General features: G+C 53.8%; 1 protein-coding gene across 3 annotated transcripts in view; it reads right to left on the bottom strand.

Moving 5' to 3' along the window:
• SULF2 (sulfatase 2) overlaps positions 1 to 16,544 on the bottom strand; it is a 118,353-nt gene that overhangs the window by 20,486 nt on the left and 81,323 nt on the right. For all 3 annotated transcript variants that reach the window (XM_077167522.1, XM_077167529.1, XM_077167537.1), the window contains exon 5: positions 2,248 to 2,417. In XM_077167522.1, the coding sequence (XP_077023637.1) occupies positions 2,248 to 2,417 (170 nt within the window). The remainder of the gene's footprint in view (positions 1 to 2,247; positions 2,418 to 16,544) is intronic.

Below are 16,544 nucleotides of genomic sequence, written 5' to 3'. Positions count from 1 at the left end.
CAGGCTGCCCCCCCAGGCCCTGCTCCCCCAGGCTGCCCCCCAGGCCGCCACCCCTTCACCTCCCTGCAGCTTCCTCCCATGGGTTATAAAAGGAGAGGCTGGAAGAACTTCTGAGGGACGCACCAGTGGCTGACAGCGCTGAGAGTGTCTGTCTGCCTCTCTGTTTCCACGTGTGTTCGCAGGTCTTTGTGTCTGTACGTCTGTGTGTGTGGTTGTAGGTCTTTGCATATGTGTCTGTGTCTCTGAGTATGTTCAGGTGTGTGTGAGGATGTGTCTGCATGTGGACCTCTGTGTGTGTCTCTGTGTAGGTGTCTCTCTGTGTCTATGTATTTGCGTGTCTGTGTGTCTGTATGAGCATGCCTGTATGCATCTGTGTGTGTGCATACGTGCATATGTGCCTGCATTTGTGTGCGTTTGTGTATTTGCATGTCTCTGTGGTCATGTTTGTGTGCATGCCTGTATCTGTGTGTGTGTCTGTGCGTGGCTAACTGGTGAATGAGGGGCTCTGGCGGGGGGAGGGCACGGTGCCAGCATCAAGTGGCATTTATCCCAGTCACTTGGCCGCAAGGGGGGCAGGGGCAGGCGAGAGCCGGGCTCACCCCGACGAACTCCGCGCGGGCCGGTCCCCACCTCCTTGGGATCAGGAGGACGGTCCCAGCTGCACAGCTCTGCTTTTTGGGAGTGACTGCACCGCGCACAGGGGCCTTCCGGACACTCCCCTGGGAGGGGAAGGTGGACGCGCGGGGTCGTACAGCAGGCAGCTCCGTTTCAGTTCCTGGCATCGTCATTCCGGAGAGAACAGGGGCGAGCAGGCAACACAAACGCGCTCTCCGGGAGGTGCCCGGGCTGCCGGGGACGCGGTATGTTCTGCATGGGGGAGCGGCCACCAGGTGACATGGGGGCTTCTCCCTTAGGGCGGCATCGGCCCCTCCTGTGGGCTTGGGGAGCTGCACCCCGGGCGGGGCGGCCTGGAGGGGGAAGCTGGCAGGGGAGATGCGGCCCCGAACGCGCCTCGCCCGTCTGTTGAATCCTGGTCCCCAAAGACCAGGGATTGTAAGGTTAATGCCGCGCGGTCACGCTGAGCCACTTCAGGTGCCATCGAAGAGCAATTACAGCAAGGGGGCTGGTGAGGGCAATGCATTCTGATCGCAATGAAAATTAAACACCCTGAAAATTCAGGTGGACTCCAAACTGCCTGTGTCCTTGTTGCCCTGGAATGTCATGGCAAGGGCTGCTGAATATTTGGGTCTCTCACTGCTGAGTGGGGAGGGGCGGGAGGTGGCAGGAGGTAGGCAACTGCAGGAGAACTTTCCAGAAAGATTTACTAGCCAGCTGGATCGTGGAGGCCTAGAGACGTGGGGGCTGGGTTTGAAGCTGGTCCTGCCATTTAGCAGCGGGCGACCTTCTGTAAGTTACCTTTATTTGCTGGGCCTTGTCTTCTTGTTAGTGAAACGGGAAAACCACGTAGGCAGGCAGCCTGGACTCATGGCCTGAGCCATCCCTTCCCAGGGGGAATCCTGGGAGGCCCAGAACATGGCAGAAGCAATGGCTATCTCCTCTGAGATTAGGCTATTACAGACCGTAGCTTCCATCCTGGTCTCTCCTGCTCAGATTATTTGCTCTGGGGGAAGCCAGTGACTGGAAAGGTCTGTGTGGCGAGAGCTAGCCACCAGGGACCCCCTCCCAGGCCTCAAGGGGCAGCGGCCAGGCGGACACCTTATTTATAACCTTAGGAGATTCTGAGCCAGAACTCCCATGCAAACCACTCACAGAAACCCTGAGATAATAAACGCTTGTGATTTTAAGCTGACAAGCTGTGGGGTGACTTGTTACGTGGCAATAGCTAACTAATACACCAAGGGTGCGTTGTGAGTATCCAGGGATTTGAAACCATGTAAAGGGCTTAGCTTAGAGCCTGCCACGTGGTCAGTACTCATTAAGTGCTGGCGGATAGGTCAGGAGTCTGTGAAGCTTTGGACCCCTTCTTGGGAGAATGTTTTAAAGTATGGAAACAAAGAGCAGGATACAGGATCACCAAGGAAATCTCTTACATTGACCTGGTTTCTATTCCAAGCTCTTGGTGGGGGCGTGTGATCTGAGGTTGAAACCTCTCGCTTCCTGCTCTGGTCTGGGGTCCAGGCTGGCTGGACTCGCCAGGGACCGGCTTTGTGTTCCCAGGAAGGTCAGGGAGTTATGAGAGACCCCCTCCCACCTCTGTGTGCCCGGCTGCCCCGGCCCACGGCTTACATGTGCTGGGACGCGTTGGGGAAGAGGCGCGAGTACTGCGGGGCCGAGTCCTCGGGGCCGTGGGGGGCAGCGTGGCTGATGACCATCAGGACCGGCCGGTGCGGGTACATCTTCTTGGACGCGCGGAAGAAGCTCACACTGTCGTTGGTGATGAGGTCGGTAAGGTAGTCCTGGGGGCGGGAGAGACGGGAGAGCGCGTGAGTGGCCATGCAGCCTGCTGCACCAGGGATGCGGCGCTGGGTGCAGCGCGCCTGGGGAGCCGATGGTCTGGGTGAGGACGGACAGTCCACTTAGAAGCAGGTAAAATATACCTGTGTCAAAGGTGCTAAGTGCAGAGGAGAAAAGAGAGCAGGGAGGGGTCTCCGGGAGGCAGGGAAGGATTTGCAGCTTGTCAGCCCTTCGACACAAATACTGAAAAGAAGAGTGGTGAATGCTGTTGGGGGCTGGTGGTGTGCCTGGAGCTGCCCTGTGCCCACAGGGTTGGCCTGTTTACTTTGCATGTAACCCTATCAGGTAGGTGCTCTGATAATCCATGCCAGAATCAGAAAATAAGGCCCAGAGAGGTTCAGTGAATTGCCCGATGGCCATAGGTGATAAACATCAGTGGCAGGACATCTGAGTTTTGGTTGCTTTGCCCAAGATCTTTTGGAGCATGGTGGGCTCATCCCTGCTTTCCTGGAGCATCTACCCTGGGGCAGGGGTGTGCGGACAAGCATATAAACCAGGAAACAAGATGGCTACAGGGTGTGAGGGGTGCAGGAAATACAACAGGGAGCTGTAATAAAGAATACCTGGGAGCAGGGGTGGGGGGTTACACCCTAGCAGGACAGTTAAGGAAGGCTGCTCTGAGGAGGTGGTATTTGAGCTGAGCTCAAACAAGAAAGTGACCCAGATCGCTGGCTTTCAACCTCAGCCACCTGTTAAAATCCCCTGGGGGAGCTTTACAACCTGGGAGAGTCTGACCTGGATGGTCTGAAGTTCAGCCTGGGCATCAGACTTTTTAAGCCCCCAGGTGGTCCCAATGTGCAGGCAAGACTAAGAATCAATGACCTACATAAAACGGCTGTGGTGATGGGAGCACAGTACTGTGAATGTAATTAACACCACTGGATTGGATAATGAATGTGCTGAAAGGGAACATTTCAGGTGGTACATGTTACTAGAAGAAATATAATAAAAAAAAAACCCATAAGATTATACAGAGTGAACCCACTGTAAACATGGGCTATAGTAATAGTACAATTATAAAAATGTTCTTTAATGAATTGTAACAAATTATTAATAGGGGCACATGGAACTATATTATTATTACTTTTTTGCATGGGCAGGCTCCAGCAATTGAACCCGCGTCTCCAACATGGCAAGCAAGAATTCTGCCACTGAGCCACCAATGCACGGCCCAGGAACACTATTTGATGCATGATTTTTCTGTAAACCTACAACTTCTCTGAAATAAAAGAGAAAACTACTGGTCTAGAAGAACAGAGTTCCAGGTAGAGAGAACAGCAAACACAAGGGCTCCAAGGCAGAAATGAGCTTGACATGCAGTCAAGGAACAGAAAGAGGACAGGGTGGTAACTGGTTCTTCGGAAAGAGGGTTAAATGTTGAAATGTGGAGATGACAGAAGGAACAGTTTAAACAAAGGCACGCAGTGTTGTTTCCAGAAAAGAGAGAAGCTGGCTTTGATATTGGGCAGGAGAGAAGAACGGCCAGAAATTGAGGGCTTTAAAAGCTCAGCCAAGGAGCTGAAACTTGCTTAAATTGTTCTTGAACTTAGTAAATATTTAGCTGTTAATATGTCTTGAAGATAATGACGTCTTGAAATTTACCACTTCCTAGAAAACAGCTCATCCAAAACTACCACTTTCAAAAAAAAAGATACTATTACTTTAAAGAAAATAAAAGGTGAAAAAGTTTCTGCTTCTAAGTAAACTGCAATATATTTACATGCTACCAATGCACCCACACATCTACAGACACAATCCTGTGACATCATAGGCACAGGGAGGTGTTTTGGTTTCCTAAAGCTGCTGGAATGCAATATACTTTTTAAGGGGATTTACTGTTACAAATGTACAGTTTTAAGGAATCAACAGGATGATACCTGGACTCTGACGAAAGGCCAATGGCATCTGGGACAGCTCTTGCCAGCTGAGAAGACACATGGCTGGCATCTGCTGGTACTTGCTTCTTGTTCCGTTGTTTTCAGCTTCTGATTCCGGTAGCTTTCTCTATTTGTCCTGGGGTCTTCTCTTAGCATCTTCGGGGCGTTTCTCTCTCTAAGCAGCTGCGCGTTCTCTCTTGATTTCTCTGAGGCAAACTCTGGATTTCATCTCTTAGCTTCTCGTCTCTCTCCAGGTTCTGGTTCTTTCAGTTTCTGTGGGTCCTTGCTTAGCGTTTCCCGGGGAGTTTCTGTCTAAGCTCTCTCTCTGTGAGCTCTCTCAAAGGACACCAGTAAGTGGATTAAGACTCACCTTGAATGGGTGACTCACATCTCCATGGAAACAACCTAATCAAAGTGTCCACCCAACAGTAGTTCTGCCCCAACATGACTGGATTAAAAGAATGTGGACTTCCTGGGGTACAAACCAGCACAGATGGTTACTGTGGTATCTATAAAGTAAAAACTCTTGCAGTATCTAGCCATAGAAGGATGATTAATTAACTTATTTTGCTTTCACAGTCTGCTGTGCTCCACAGACATTAAAAAGGAAGCGTATTTGTAGTGACTGACATGTAAAGAGTGACACATGTAGTATCTCCTACCTGACCAAGGACTGACGTCACCCATGCCTCCACCTTCTTCTTTCATAACTCCCTGGAAGCATACTAAGCTTTGGCTGCTGTAACCTTGAATGTGGTCCACCTTCATGCCTTTATTTGGAGAAAAGAGCACTGGAAAGAACACATCTTTCTGGGGTCCAGAGGGAGGAGTGTGCTGGTTTGGAGCTGTTATGTACCTCACAAAAGAACATGTTTCTTTAATCCATCTTTGTGAGGGCAGACTATTGTGGGTGGATCTTAATCCCTTGTGGGGCCCTTTTTGAGGATAAGAGAGAGAAAATGCCCCACAGATGCTAAGAAAGGACCCAGAGAAGCTCAGAGAGAGACGCTGAAACCAGGACCCAGGAGAGAAGGCCCAGCAGACATCACCACGTGCCTTCTATGTGACAGGAGCCCTGGATGCAAGCTGCCTTTCATCAGAGAAGGAATCCTCTTGTTGATGCCTTAATTTGGACATTTTCATGGCTTTAGAATTGTAACTTTTAACTTAATAAATCCCCGTTGTTAAAAGCCAACCCACTTCTGGTATATTGCATTCCTGGAGCTTTAGCAAAATGAAGCAGATTTCGGTACCGGGAGTGGGATGCTGTGATTTGAAAATACCAAAAATGCTTTATAAATGGATAAGGGGAAGATTCTGGAAGGACTGTGAGATTCTTGATAGAAAAGGCCTAGATTGCTTTGAAGAGAGTGCTGGTATAAATATGGATGCTAACGGTACTTTTGATGAGGGTTTTGAGAGAAATGATGCATGTGTCATTGCTAAATGGAAGAAAGGAGACCCCTGTTTTTAAAGTGGTAGAGAATTTTGCAAAATTGAGTAGTGGTTTGTTAGATAGAAGGTAGAATTTGAAAGCAATGAGATTAAATATCTAGCTGAGGAAATGTCCAAATTAAATGTGTAAAATGCTGCTCAGCTTTTCCTTGCACCATAGAGCAAAATATGAGAAAAGGGATAAGCTGAGAACTGAACTCTTGGTTGCAAAGAAACCAGGAATTGATGGTTTGGAAAAGTCTGCACTTCCAGCAAGCAAGTCTCCAGAGAATAGAGCCCCATGTGAGGATTTAACCAATCAGCTGTGTCAGTGCATGACAGGCTTGGAAATGGAGTTACCTGGAAAGGGTTTGTGGGAAGTCTTATTGTCTGATGTGTGCTGCATGGGAAACCAACAAATTTTTTTGTGTGTGAGATCTCCATAAACGGAACCACTGCCAGCCTGGACTAAAGAGGACAGAAAGAGACAGATTGAAAGAAAAAGGACTTCAAAGGCAGAACCATGGAAGCCAAGGTCTAGAATCAAGAAACCCTGGGCCAGGAGACTGGACCCACCCATGCACAGGAAAAGTGTGAGTGTGCCCCGGAGTTTGCAGAGGGTGGGCCTTTTGTCCCACTGTTTAGGAAGAGTTTTACTGCCACAGGGCTCTGCAATCCCTGGGGAATGGAGGGGAACACGGCCACCCTGTTGTTCAGGAAGAATCCTGCAGCCCCAGCCGCAAAGACGGTGGAGCACATTCCCCAGGGGTTGGGGAGAGCCTGGCCACCACCCCACTGTTCTAAGGGGGTTGAAAATGTGCCCGGAAGATGGCAGAGAGTCTGGCTGCCACCGAGATGCCTGCGGAGGGTGGGGCCGAGAACAAGGTGATCTCCCCAATGCTTGGAGATGTTGGAGCTGTCACCCCAGTGTTTGGAGAGAGCAGGGCCACTGTGCAAGCCCTTAGAGAGGGTGGAACTGCCACTTCCTCAACCCCCAAGGATAAAACGTCATTCTGCAAATGACTCTCAGATCTTGAAATCTAATGAAATGCTCCCTGCAGGATTTCGGAATTGTTTCGGTCTGGTGACCCTCGTTCTCCTTTCAACTTCTCCCCAGGGCAGTGGGAATGTTTATCATGTGACAGTCCCTCCTCTGTATATGGGAAACAGACGTTCTAAGTTTCACTGGTCCACAGCTGGAGGGGACAGGCCTTAGGACAAATCACTCCTGTAACTGATTTTGATAAGACTTTGTACTTAATATTGCTACTGAAATGATTTAAGGCATTTGTGATACTGTGATAGAATGAATATATTTTGTATATGCAAAGAACATGTTTTTCTGGGGTCCAGAGGGAGGAGTGTGCTGGTTTGGAGCTGCTACGTATGTTACAAAAGGACACGTTCCTTTAATACATCCCTGTGGAGGCAGAACTAATGTGGGTGGGACCCTTTGGTTCAACAGAGATGTGACTCAGCCCACTTAGGGTGGGTCTTAATCCCTTTACTGGGGTCCTTTTTGAGGCTAAGAGAGAGAAAACTTCCTGGAGATGCTAGGAAAGGACCCACAGAGGCTCAGAGAGAAACACTGAAACCAGGACCCATGACAGAAGGACGAGCAGATGTCGCCATGTGCCTTTCCATGTGACAGGAGCTGCCTTTTCTGACAGAAGGAATCCTCTTGTGGATGCCTTAATGTGAACATTTTCAAGGTCTTTGAATTGTCACTCACAGCTTAATAAATCTCCATTGTTAAAAGCAAACCCATTTCTGGTATACTGCATTCCGGCAGCTTTGGCAAATGAAAACAAGCACATACCAAGATGTTTTCCCAGAACTTGCACACAAGCCCCTGGCTTCTAGCCACTTTACTTCCTACTGCATATTATCTGTAGAGTGGTTGCCAGAGACAACATATGCTTGTGAACTCTCTGCTGACTCACTGACCGTTGCAGGTTCCCTTTATTTTGGACTGATCACCCCGGCTTAATGCCTCTTTCTTCAGAATCACAACTGAGCCGGTCGGACGGAGGTTTAGCAAAGTCCCAGCTGGGCCTTTCACTACTTCTCCTTTTGGGGCAAGTCCTGTTGCTGGTTCAGGACAACACTCGGCATAGCTGTCAGGGTTCTGGAGAAATGAGCTGGGGAAAAGGAATCAGCTGCAGGAACCTCAGTTGGCCGCAAGGGGCTCTGCTGCAGATCTCCCCGTTATGCCGATGCTCCCCAAACCCCACAGGCCTGGCCTCCCCAGAAGGGCTCAATCTGCTCTCAGCTGGCAGGGGTGAAGTGGCTGTGGCTGGGTCAGGTCGGGTGGGGGGTCCCGTGTGGTAACTGATATGGTGGGGAAGGCCAGGTGGGTACCTTGGCCAGCCAGCGTGCAGGACAGCATGGGGAAAAGCTACCTAAAGAAGGTACAGGAGGCAGCCAGCCTCCTCATTGGGATGCGAAGACCTCTGGAGTCCTTTAACCAGTACAAGAGCCCACTAAAGTGATCAGCTGGGGGGGTGGGAGAGGGGGAGCATCTCTGTGCTCCTCCCCTTATACAAAATAAGGTACAGCAGACAAGGTACAGGGGGAGAGGGTCTCCTCAGCTCTTCCCTCCCTTCTCCAGACTCGCTCAGGCTGCAGGGCCTTTGACCGGCAGTGCACAGGGGAAGGCAACCAAGACATGCCCCGGGGTGTGGGGTAAAGGGCACCAGGTGCGAGTCCTTGGCGGGGGAAGGGGGCACGGCTTGGTGGGACAGCGGGGAGCACCTGGATGCAGGGTCTTGGGGGGTGGGCACCTGGATGTGGGGTCTCCGTGGTGGAGGGGGGTGAATGCCCGGATGCGGGGTCTCAGCAGTGGAGGGGCTTGGCGCCCAGGTGCTCTGTCACCTGAGGAGCGGGACGGGCTGCTGCGTCACTCCAGCACGTACTAAAACCGGCGATGCTGCCAGCCCTTTCATTTCAAGAGCCACCCAAATCTCTGCCTGGGGCGTGTGGCCATATAACGCACAAAACTAAAGCTTTAGGGGTGGGCCACGGTGGCTTAGCAGGTAAGAGTGCTTGCCTGCCATGCCCGAGGACCCAGGTTTGATTCCCGGTGCCTGCCCATGTAAAAAAAAAAAAACTAAAGCTTTAGGTGGCTGGCAGGTGGGTTTACAGGCCCTGCTGCGAGGCGCTGGGGTACTGCTGTGCACTCACCTGCATGGTCTCAGACCCATGCCCCCCTGCAGACGTGCCAGCCACACACCCACACTAAAGGACTGCAGTGTCTGCAAACAACGCATGGCATGCCCAGCGTTGGCTCTTCGCTGACACCCTGCAGGAGGGCGGGCGTAGGAAGGGACAGAAGGCAGCCTCATCTGTCTCATGGCCCTCCAGGGCTGGCCTAGTAGACAAGCTGCCCAGGCAGCGTCTTGCTGCTACGGACGGGCCAGCGCTCCATCCAGCACAGCAGTCACAGCCGGGCCACGCGTGCCTTCACGCAGGAGGGGCAGCACGCACCCTCAGGCCCCTCCCTGCAGATAGCCACAGGGCCCGCGATAGGGTCCGCGCCCAGGGACCTGACTGCTGGGTCCACCTCCAGGAATATACGTAGACACGATGCAGATAAGGTCTTGCTGACCTCTGTAGACTCAAGGCTTCTACAGAAAATGGAGATGCTCCAGCAGCACCTCTAGAAAAGACGAAGGACCTCTCTGAAAGGATGGGTGGGGGACTGCCTGGCCCTCGGGAACCTTAAATAAAGCACCCACAAGGGGAGGCGGCTGTCCTGAACCTGGCAGCGCGAGCCCCTGCACACGCCGAGTACCCAAACAGGGCTAAGCACCAGTTGAGAGGGGATGACGACAAACCCGTCTCCCCAGCACCCCGGGTACAAAAAAATACCTTGGAGTCTGGGGTGGATGGTGCCCACGGAGGACAGAGACCCTCTTGCTGGTAAGGCAGGAGACGCCCTACCCTGGGGAGCTAACCCCGACACTCCTGGGAGCGGGAAGAGCTAGAGAGACCCGGTGCATGGGGCGGGCGAGCGTCCCGTCCCAAGGGCTCTGCTGCGGCCCCAGGTGCCGAGTACTGTGCGCACCGTCGGCACAGAGGCCCGTCTGTGGCAGGAGGGAAGCTGTGCTGCAGCCCGCCGGGCGGGTCCCTGCTGCCGCTGGAAGAGGCTCCAACCCTGGTCCCGTATTAGAGGGCGAAACAGCCCAGTCTCTGCACCCGGCGAGTTCTCATCTTTTTGGTCTTTTGCAGCTAACTGCTCATGCCGACGCTTCGAGCACCCGGCACACACGCACGGGACCCGACGGCTGGGTGTGCAGCCTCAGGCCCCCCGATGGCCAGGGAGGCCGCTGGGAGGTGGCCCAATGCTGGACCCCAAAACAGAAGGAAACGCACCCCTTAGACGCGAGCCGCTTCCCGGGCGACACCGTCAAATCCCGGGGGCAGGGTGGGGGGCTCAGCACCTGGGGCACAGCCTGGCCTCTTTCAGCAATGCATGGGGAGGCACACGAGGCCCCAGAGGACACCACCCGGGGCCCTGTGCCCCGCCACGGGATGGCTCCATCCAGCCAACTCCTACCACAGGGGCACCCGCCCCCTCCCATGCCAGGAACAAAGAAACCGCCCGAAAGGCCAAAAACCATTAACGCAGGGAACATGGGCTAAAAAGTGCTCCTGCACCATCGTCCCGACAGGCAGAGACTAACGCACCGCTGTCGGGGGCCACGGCCCCAGGACCGATTAGATCTGTCCCACCACGCGGCCAGGCTCGCCCTCCCCTGCAGGACACCCAGTGCCCTCAGACGAGCCTATTTGGGGAGAAAGGAAGAGCAGCCCACAGTCTCTCAGTGGGGCTCGGTGGCCTGTTCCTGTCTGTAAGGAGGTGACACTGACTTCACGCTCAAGGCGGAAACCTTCTGAAGGTTCAGGAGCAGCGCCCAGGGACGCCCAGCCCAGCCCCCCCGCCCCCCACTGAGCTGAGGGCAGGCATGCGGGGCAGGGCGGTGCTGCCCGACCGCAGGGGCTGCACCTCAGCACAGGGTAGCGGGGACACAGTGCTGGTCGACATCCCAGGTATAAGCTGCAGTAAATAAGCCTTTAACTCACCTGCAGAGAGAACTGCAGCTCACGCATCAGGTGGGCCAGCACTCCAGTGAGGCCACTTTGCGGGTGGGGCACAGGCAGGACTGCTCTGAGCCTAGGTACCGTGGTTGCGTGGCATGCTCTGGGCACCCTGAGGTACCGCAGGTGTGGGCTCGGTCCCAGTGCTCCTTAAAATCGGGGGGCACAGTCCAATGAACTAACCCCACCCGCCCATGGTCCACGGACTCCTCAGAAAATGGGGTGTGAGACCACAAAGGTGGGGTGGGGTGGGCCGAGGGTACAGAGAGCGGGTCCTGCCCGACATGGGCATCCTTCCCTGCCCCTCTCCACCACGCCTGGAAGCACCCGAGCTTTGGTGGCTGCCACCCTGCACGTGGCCCACCTGGGTGCACCTGTTGTGAGAAGGAGTGCATACCAGGGTGTTTCCCAGAACCTGCACACAAGCCCTGGCCTTTCGCCACCTTTCTTCCAGCCATCTCTAACCTGCAGGGCAGCCGCTCCAGGGTGGACACCTCACTGTAAGCTCCCCAGTAAACACTTCCGGAGGGACCACCCTGGCGTTTGGTGCCTCTTTGTTCAGCATCAGGACTGGCCTGTTGGGGTGCTTGGGGCAGAAGTTTCTGGGTGAGTCCTGTTGCTGGTTCAGTGGACACAGCAGAAAGCTGCCTAAGACAGTGTCAAGGGAAGAAGCAGGTCAGAGGGCCGGGAGGACCTGGCTTTCCTTTCGTGTGCGTGCAAGCGCATGTGTGGGGGTGGGACACACTGAGTGGCAGTGAGAAGGCAGACCCCTAACCTCTTACGTTTTGGGGGACCAAGGACAAGAAAGTCACTTGTTAGTTTAAAGTTTAAATAATTTTCCTTTAATTTTTTTGCATTTCTAAGAAGGGGTCCATTTCATCTAGGCTGTCTAATTTGTTGGCACACAATTATCTATAATATTCTTGTAGAATCCTTTTCATTTCTGTAAGGTTGGTAGTAATGTCCCTTTTCATCTGATTTCTGTTATTTGCATCCTCCCTCTTTTGTTCCTCTGTCTTAATGGTTTGTCAACGTTATCCATCTTCTCAAATGACCTCAGGGGCTGGGGGTGGGGAGGGCTGGGGGCAGGGGACATCGGGGCAGGGGCATGTCCAGTGGGGGCCATGAGCAGATCCACACACTCGGCCACTGGCTGGGTGTGTGGGGTTGGCTGAGAGGGGCTGCCGGGTCCCCCCGTGGGCTCCTGGTTTGGGCAGCTGGGCGAAGGGGCCAGAGAAGGGCCTGTGCAGGGAGACAATATCTGGGTGAGGGGAACTGCCGAGTTGGTTCTGGACAATTGAGTGTGAGGCCAGCTACGGGGAGCAGTGAGATTCGAGTGGCCAGCCTGAGGGCAGGGCAGATGAGAAGACCATATAGTCTGCAGGAAGAATTTTCTAGAAACTGGGAAGACAGCTGACAGCCCTCAGGAAGTCATCTCCACCCGTGCCAGTTCTAGGCCAGGTCCACGCTCTCCCCTGTGCCCTGAAGTCAGGGTCGGCCGTGCCTCCCTGGCAAACACCTGGCCACGGGTTGAGCCGCCATCTCCGGGGGGTGGGGAGCCCTGCATGACGCAATCCCTGGTGCCGAAGAGGGCGCGTCCCCACCTCCCTGTGGCCCCCCAGGACCATCCCCAACTCCATGACCCGATTTTAACAGGAAGCCAAGAGGCCCTGCAACGCCTGCATGATGCACAACTGGGCTTGGGGCGGCGAGCAGCCAGGTAGGCCCTGACCCCCAGGCCCTCCTCGTTCCCTTAGGGGAGACGAGAACAAAGCAGGGGAAGTAGCACTGGTGGAGGACACACTCAGAAAATGATGGGCAGGGCAGGGGAGACCTGTAGGCAGGGGTGCAGGTTCTGGGCACGCAGGGCAGATGAGGAGCCTGGGGTCAGAGTGGGGTAAGGGCCACATGGGCAGAGACGGAGGTGGCCCTGAGTATGGCATGGCCTCATGGGAGGGTCCAGGTGGTGGCGGGCAGGAGATCTGGGGGTCCCTCTCAAGGGCCCTCTTTAGTGCTGTGGAAAGAAAAGGCTGTGGTTATGAGGGGGACCCAGCGAGGGTGGCCACCAGTGGCCAGCTCGGGGTCCTACCTGGACCCCAGGTGCCTCCTGGCAGTGCTCGTTTGAACCTGGGCAGGACAGGCCAACTCAGTCCTCTGCCCAGGGCATGTCTCCCAGTGGGAGGCTCTTGGGACGGGTGACTTCTGCTTGGGAAGCCCCGGAAACACCGTGCACCTGGAGGCTGTGCCTGGAAACTGACAGCTTTGCTCCCCTAGTCCTGGCTTCGGGGGTGGGAGCAGGTACAGTGGTTTCCTCTGCCCCTCACCCAAGGGGAGCCCTAAGTTCACCCCCTGACCTTCTCCTGGCTTGATAACAGACCCTGCTGAGTAGGGGGGTCCTTCCTTTTGGGGCAGTGGTTTTGTCCTGCCTCTCCTGCCACTGCGCAGCCATCCCCTCCTCGGGGCTCCTGCCCACAGGACCAGAGGTCCCCCATGACGGCCGGGGGCCCTGGGGTTGGACAGGACTCAGTGGCGCCTCGGCTCTGTCATTTACTAGCCGCGGGCTCTGGGGCGAACACTCACCTCCTGCATCCCCATCTCTTCACTGAAGAAGTCTACGAACAGCTCCTTCGGGATCTTGCTGCGAGGACTTGAGGCAGACTCACTACAGAGCACAGCACTGGGCTAAGAGGCTGCACTGACCAAACCCAGGGGCAACGCGGGCTCCTGCCAGCAGGCAGCAGCTTGGTGAATGCCACAGCAGCTTTAAGGCATGGACGTTATACCCATTTTACAGGTGGGGAAACAGAGGTTACAAGACTAATCAACAGAGAACCCAGAGCTAGAGCACAGGTCATCATATTTTTTTGTCTCGTCCATCTTTTCTTCATGAACCAACACAAATATTAAGCAGAGGCATTTACGAGGTGGCTTAGAGCAGGGGCTGACAACATTTCCTCCCTGTAAAGGACCAGAGGGTAAATCTTCCAGGCTCTGTGGGCCATGTGGTCTCTTTTTTCATGTGAAAGTATGACAGACAATACGGAAAGCAGCAGCATGTCTGGGCTCCAGCCAACCTTTAGTTAGTTATGGGCACCAAATTGTGAATTTCATATAGTTTTCATGTGTTATGAAATATTCTTCTGATATTTTTCAATCATTTAGAAACACATAAACCATTCTTAGCTTGAGGCTGTAGAAAAACACACAGTGGGCTGGATTTGGCCTCCAGGCTGTAGTTTAGGGCTGTGAAGCCAGATGGCCTGGATTCGAGTCCTGACTTTACCACTCCCTGCTGTGTGGCCTGGTTAAGTTAACTAGCGTGCCTGTGCCTTAGTCTTCTCATCTGCCAGTTGGGGATGAAAACACCACACATCTCACGACTGTGGTGGGGAACGCATGGGTTTTAGCTTACATAAAGTGATCTGGACAGCATTTACTGCAGAAAATGTCTCCATGAGCATTAGCCACGATTTCTCAACAAACATGGGCCTGGTTTCTTGCAAAACCGCGACAGTACAAACCTGCTGAAGATCCCTTTGATTACCCCTCCCACCTGCTCCTGGCCCTTTTCTCCTCTCCTGAGAACTGTCTTTCCAGATGCTTTGTCATATATTTCCATCAAAAAGCAACAGTATTGCTTTATGCATATGCCCTCTTTTTATCGTGGTATGAAATACATATCTTAGAATTTACCATTTCAACCATTTTTTTTTAAGTTTACAATTCAGGGGGATTAAGTACACTCAGTGTTGTGTAACCATGACTATTATTTCCAGAATTTTCTCAATCCCCCAAATTGAAATACTATACCCATGTGGCAACATCTCCCCATTTCCTCCTCTCCCCAGCCCCTGGTAACTTCTAATTCTACTTTCTTTCTCCACAGATTTGCTTATTCTCAAAATTTCATATAAGTGAGAGCATACAATGTTCGTCCTTGGTGTCTGGGTTCTCCACTCAGCACACTGTGTTGCAGCAGGTGTTAGAACTTCATTCCTTGTAGGGGCTGAGAATATTCCTTTGTATGGAGACCCCACGCTGTGCTGCTCCACTCGTCTGTTGGTGGACACTTTCGGCCACCGTGAACAACGTTTCGTGAGCATCGGTGAGCAGGTATCTGTCTGAGCCCCAGCTTCTGATTCTTTCGTGAACCTCTCTAGCAGCAGAACTGCTGGGCCATGTGGTAATTCTACGTTCAACCGTTTGAGAAGCCGCCAAATGCTCCCATTTTCCCATGTCCTCGCTAACACTTATCTTCCGTTTCTTGGATAATATCTGCATCTTTTTACATTAATTGTATCATATTGTGCATAGTCATTCATTCATCCAGCAAATACAGCAGTATGCCAAATAAATAAATATTCCTGCCTTCATGGTACCTGCATTCTTATGCGGGCGCAGGGCTGTGGACAATAAAGCAATCAATAACATACACAGGGGGTGATATGCTGGACAGTGAAAGGGGGGAGGGAAGAAGGCAAGGGGAGAGTGGGTGTCTTTCGGGTGTCAGGAAGGCTGCAGCAAGGGGGGACATCTGAGCAGGAGGTTGCTCACAAAAAGCCAACTTGCTTTTTCCACTCAATCTCATGTCCTAAGCCTTTCTCTGATGGCTTTGTACCCAGCTCTCTCTTCTTTTCCCAGGGACCTCTGGGCTGTGACGCTTCATTGTCATTTAGTCATTTCCCGCATTGGCGGACTTTCCGGTTGATGATTTCTTTCAATAACAAACCAAACTGCAATCAACCGCTTAGCCATGCTGCCTCCTGCACACGAATGAAGTTTTCTCCAGAAAAAATACAGAAATGTGGACACTGGGTCCAAGGCGGGCACATTTAAGTTCACAGACGCTGCCAGATTGTCCCCGAATGGGCTCTGCACTCCCATTACTTTCCTGGAAATCCCCCCACCCCCAGCTGCAAACTCTGCCTCATCCGTACCCTTTCCTGCTAACGGAGCTGTCCTCTCCAGTATGGGCACTTGCTTGTCTTTGCCCTGTTTCCTTGTCTTCACTGCCTCTTTTTCCATGCCCATCAAGACCCCTGCAGTGCACGTGCCACCTCTGGGATTCATGACTGGGACAGAGCCCTCGGAGGGCCTTTTTAGGGGACGCTTGGGAAGGGCGGCCACTTCCTGCCCACCCTGGCCACCCCTGGGGCCCCGACGCCGGCCGTGTGCTCCCCCAGTGAAGGCGCCTCGCCACCCAGAGGAACGGGCCGCACCCAGGGCTCCCCGGCTCTGCCTCGGCGGCCGCCCCGGCCCCCACCCCCCACTGCCGCCCACGGCCAGTTCCGCCTGCACCCGGGCACCCGCCCGTCGCACAGGCGACGTCTGTGCTCTCACCCGGGTCCCAAGGGGCCCGAGTCCTTGCTGCTGGCCCTGCCTGATACAGAGCGCGGCCCGGGAGGGAGGGTAGAAGGCGGGAGTGCCAGCTGTTGGGGCCGCGCACACCGAGGCCGGGGGAGGGAAACGGAGCGTGGCCCAAAGCCTCTTCCTCTCACGTCCCTCCCGGGGCTCGGGCACCGCCACGCCCCAGGCAGAGGAAGCCGCGGCTCGGCAGAGGTGGAGGGATGCACACACCTGTCGGCATTTCTACAAGCGGCGTGGGAACGCGTGTTTCCGGCTGCTGGACCTCCATTCACGCTCCTTCCACAGGAAACT

Source organism: Tamandua tetradactyla, chromosome 1, assembly GCF_023851605.1.
Source record: "Tamandua tetradactyla isolate mTamTet1 chromosome 1, mTamTet1.pri, whole genome shotgun sequence".
Taxonomy (NCBI): Eukaryota; Metazoa; Chordata; class Mammalia; order Pilosa; family Myrmecophagidae; genus Tamandua; species Tamandua tetradactyla.
Note: the sequence above shows the minus strand (reverse complement) of the source record. Positions and strands in the feature narration are given on the sequence as shown.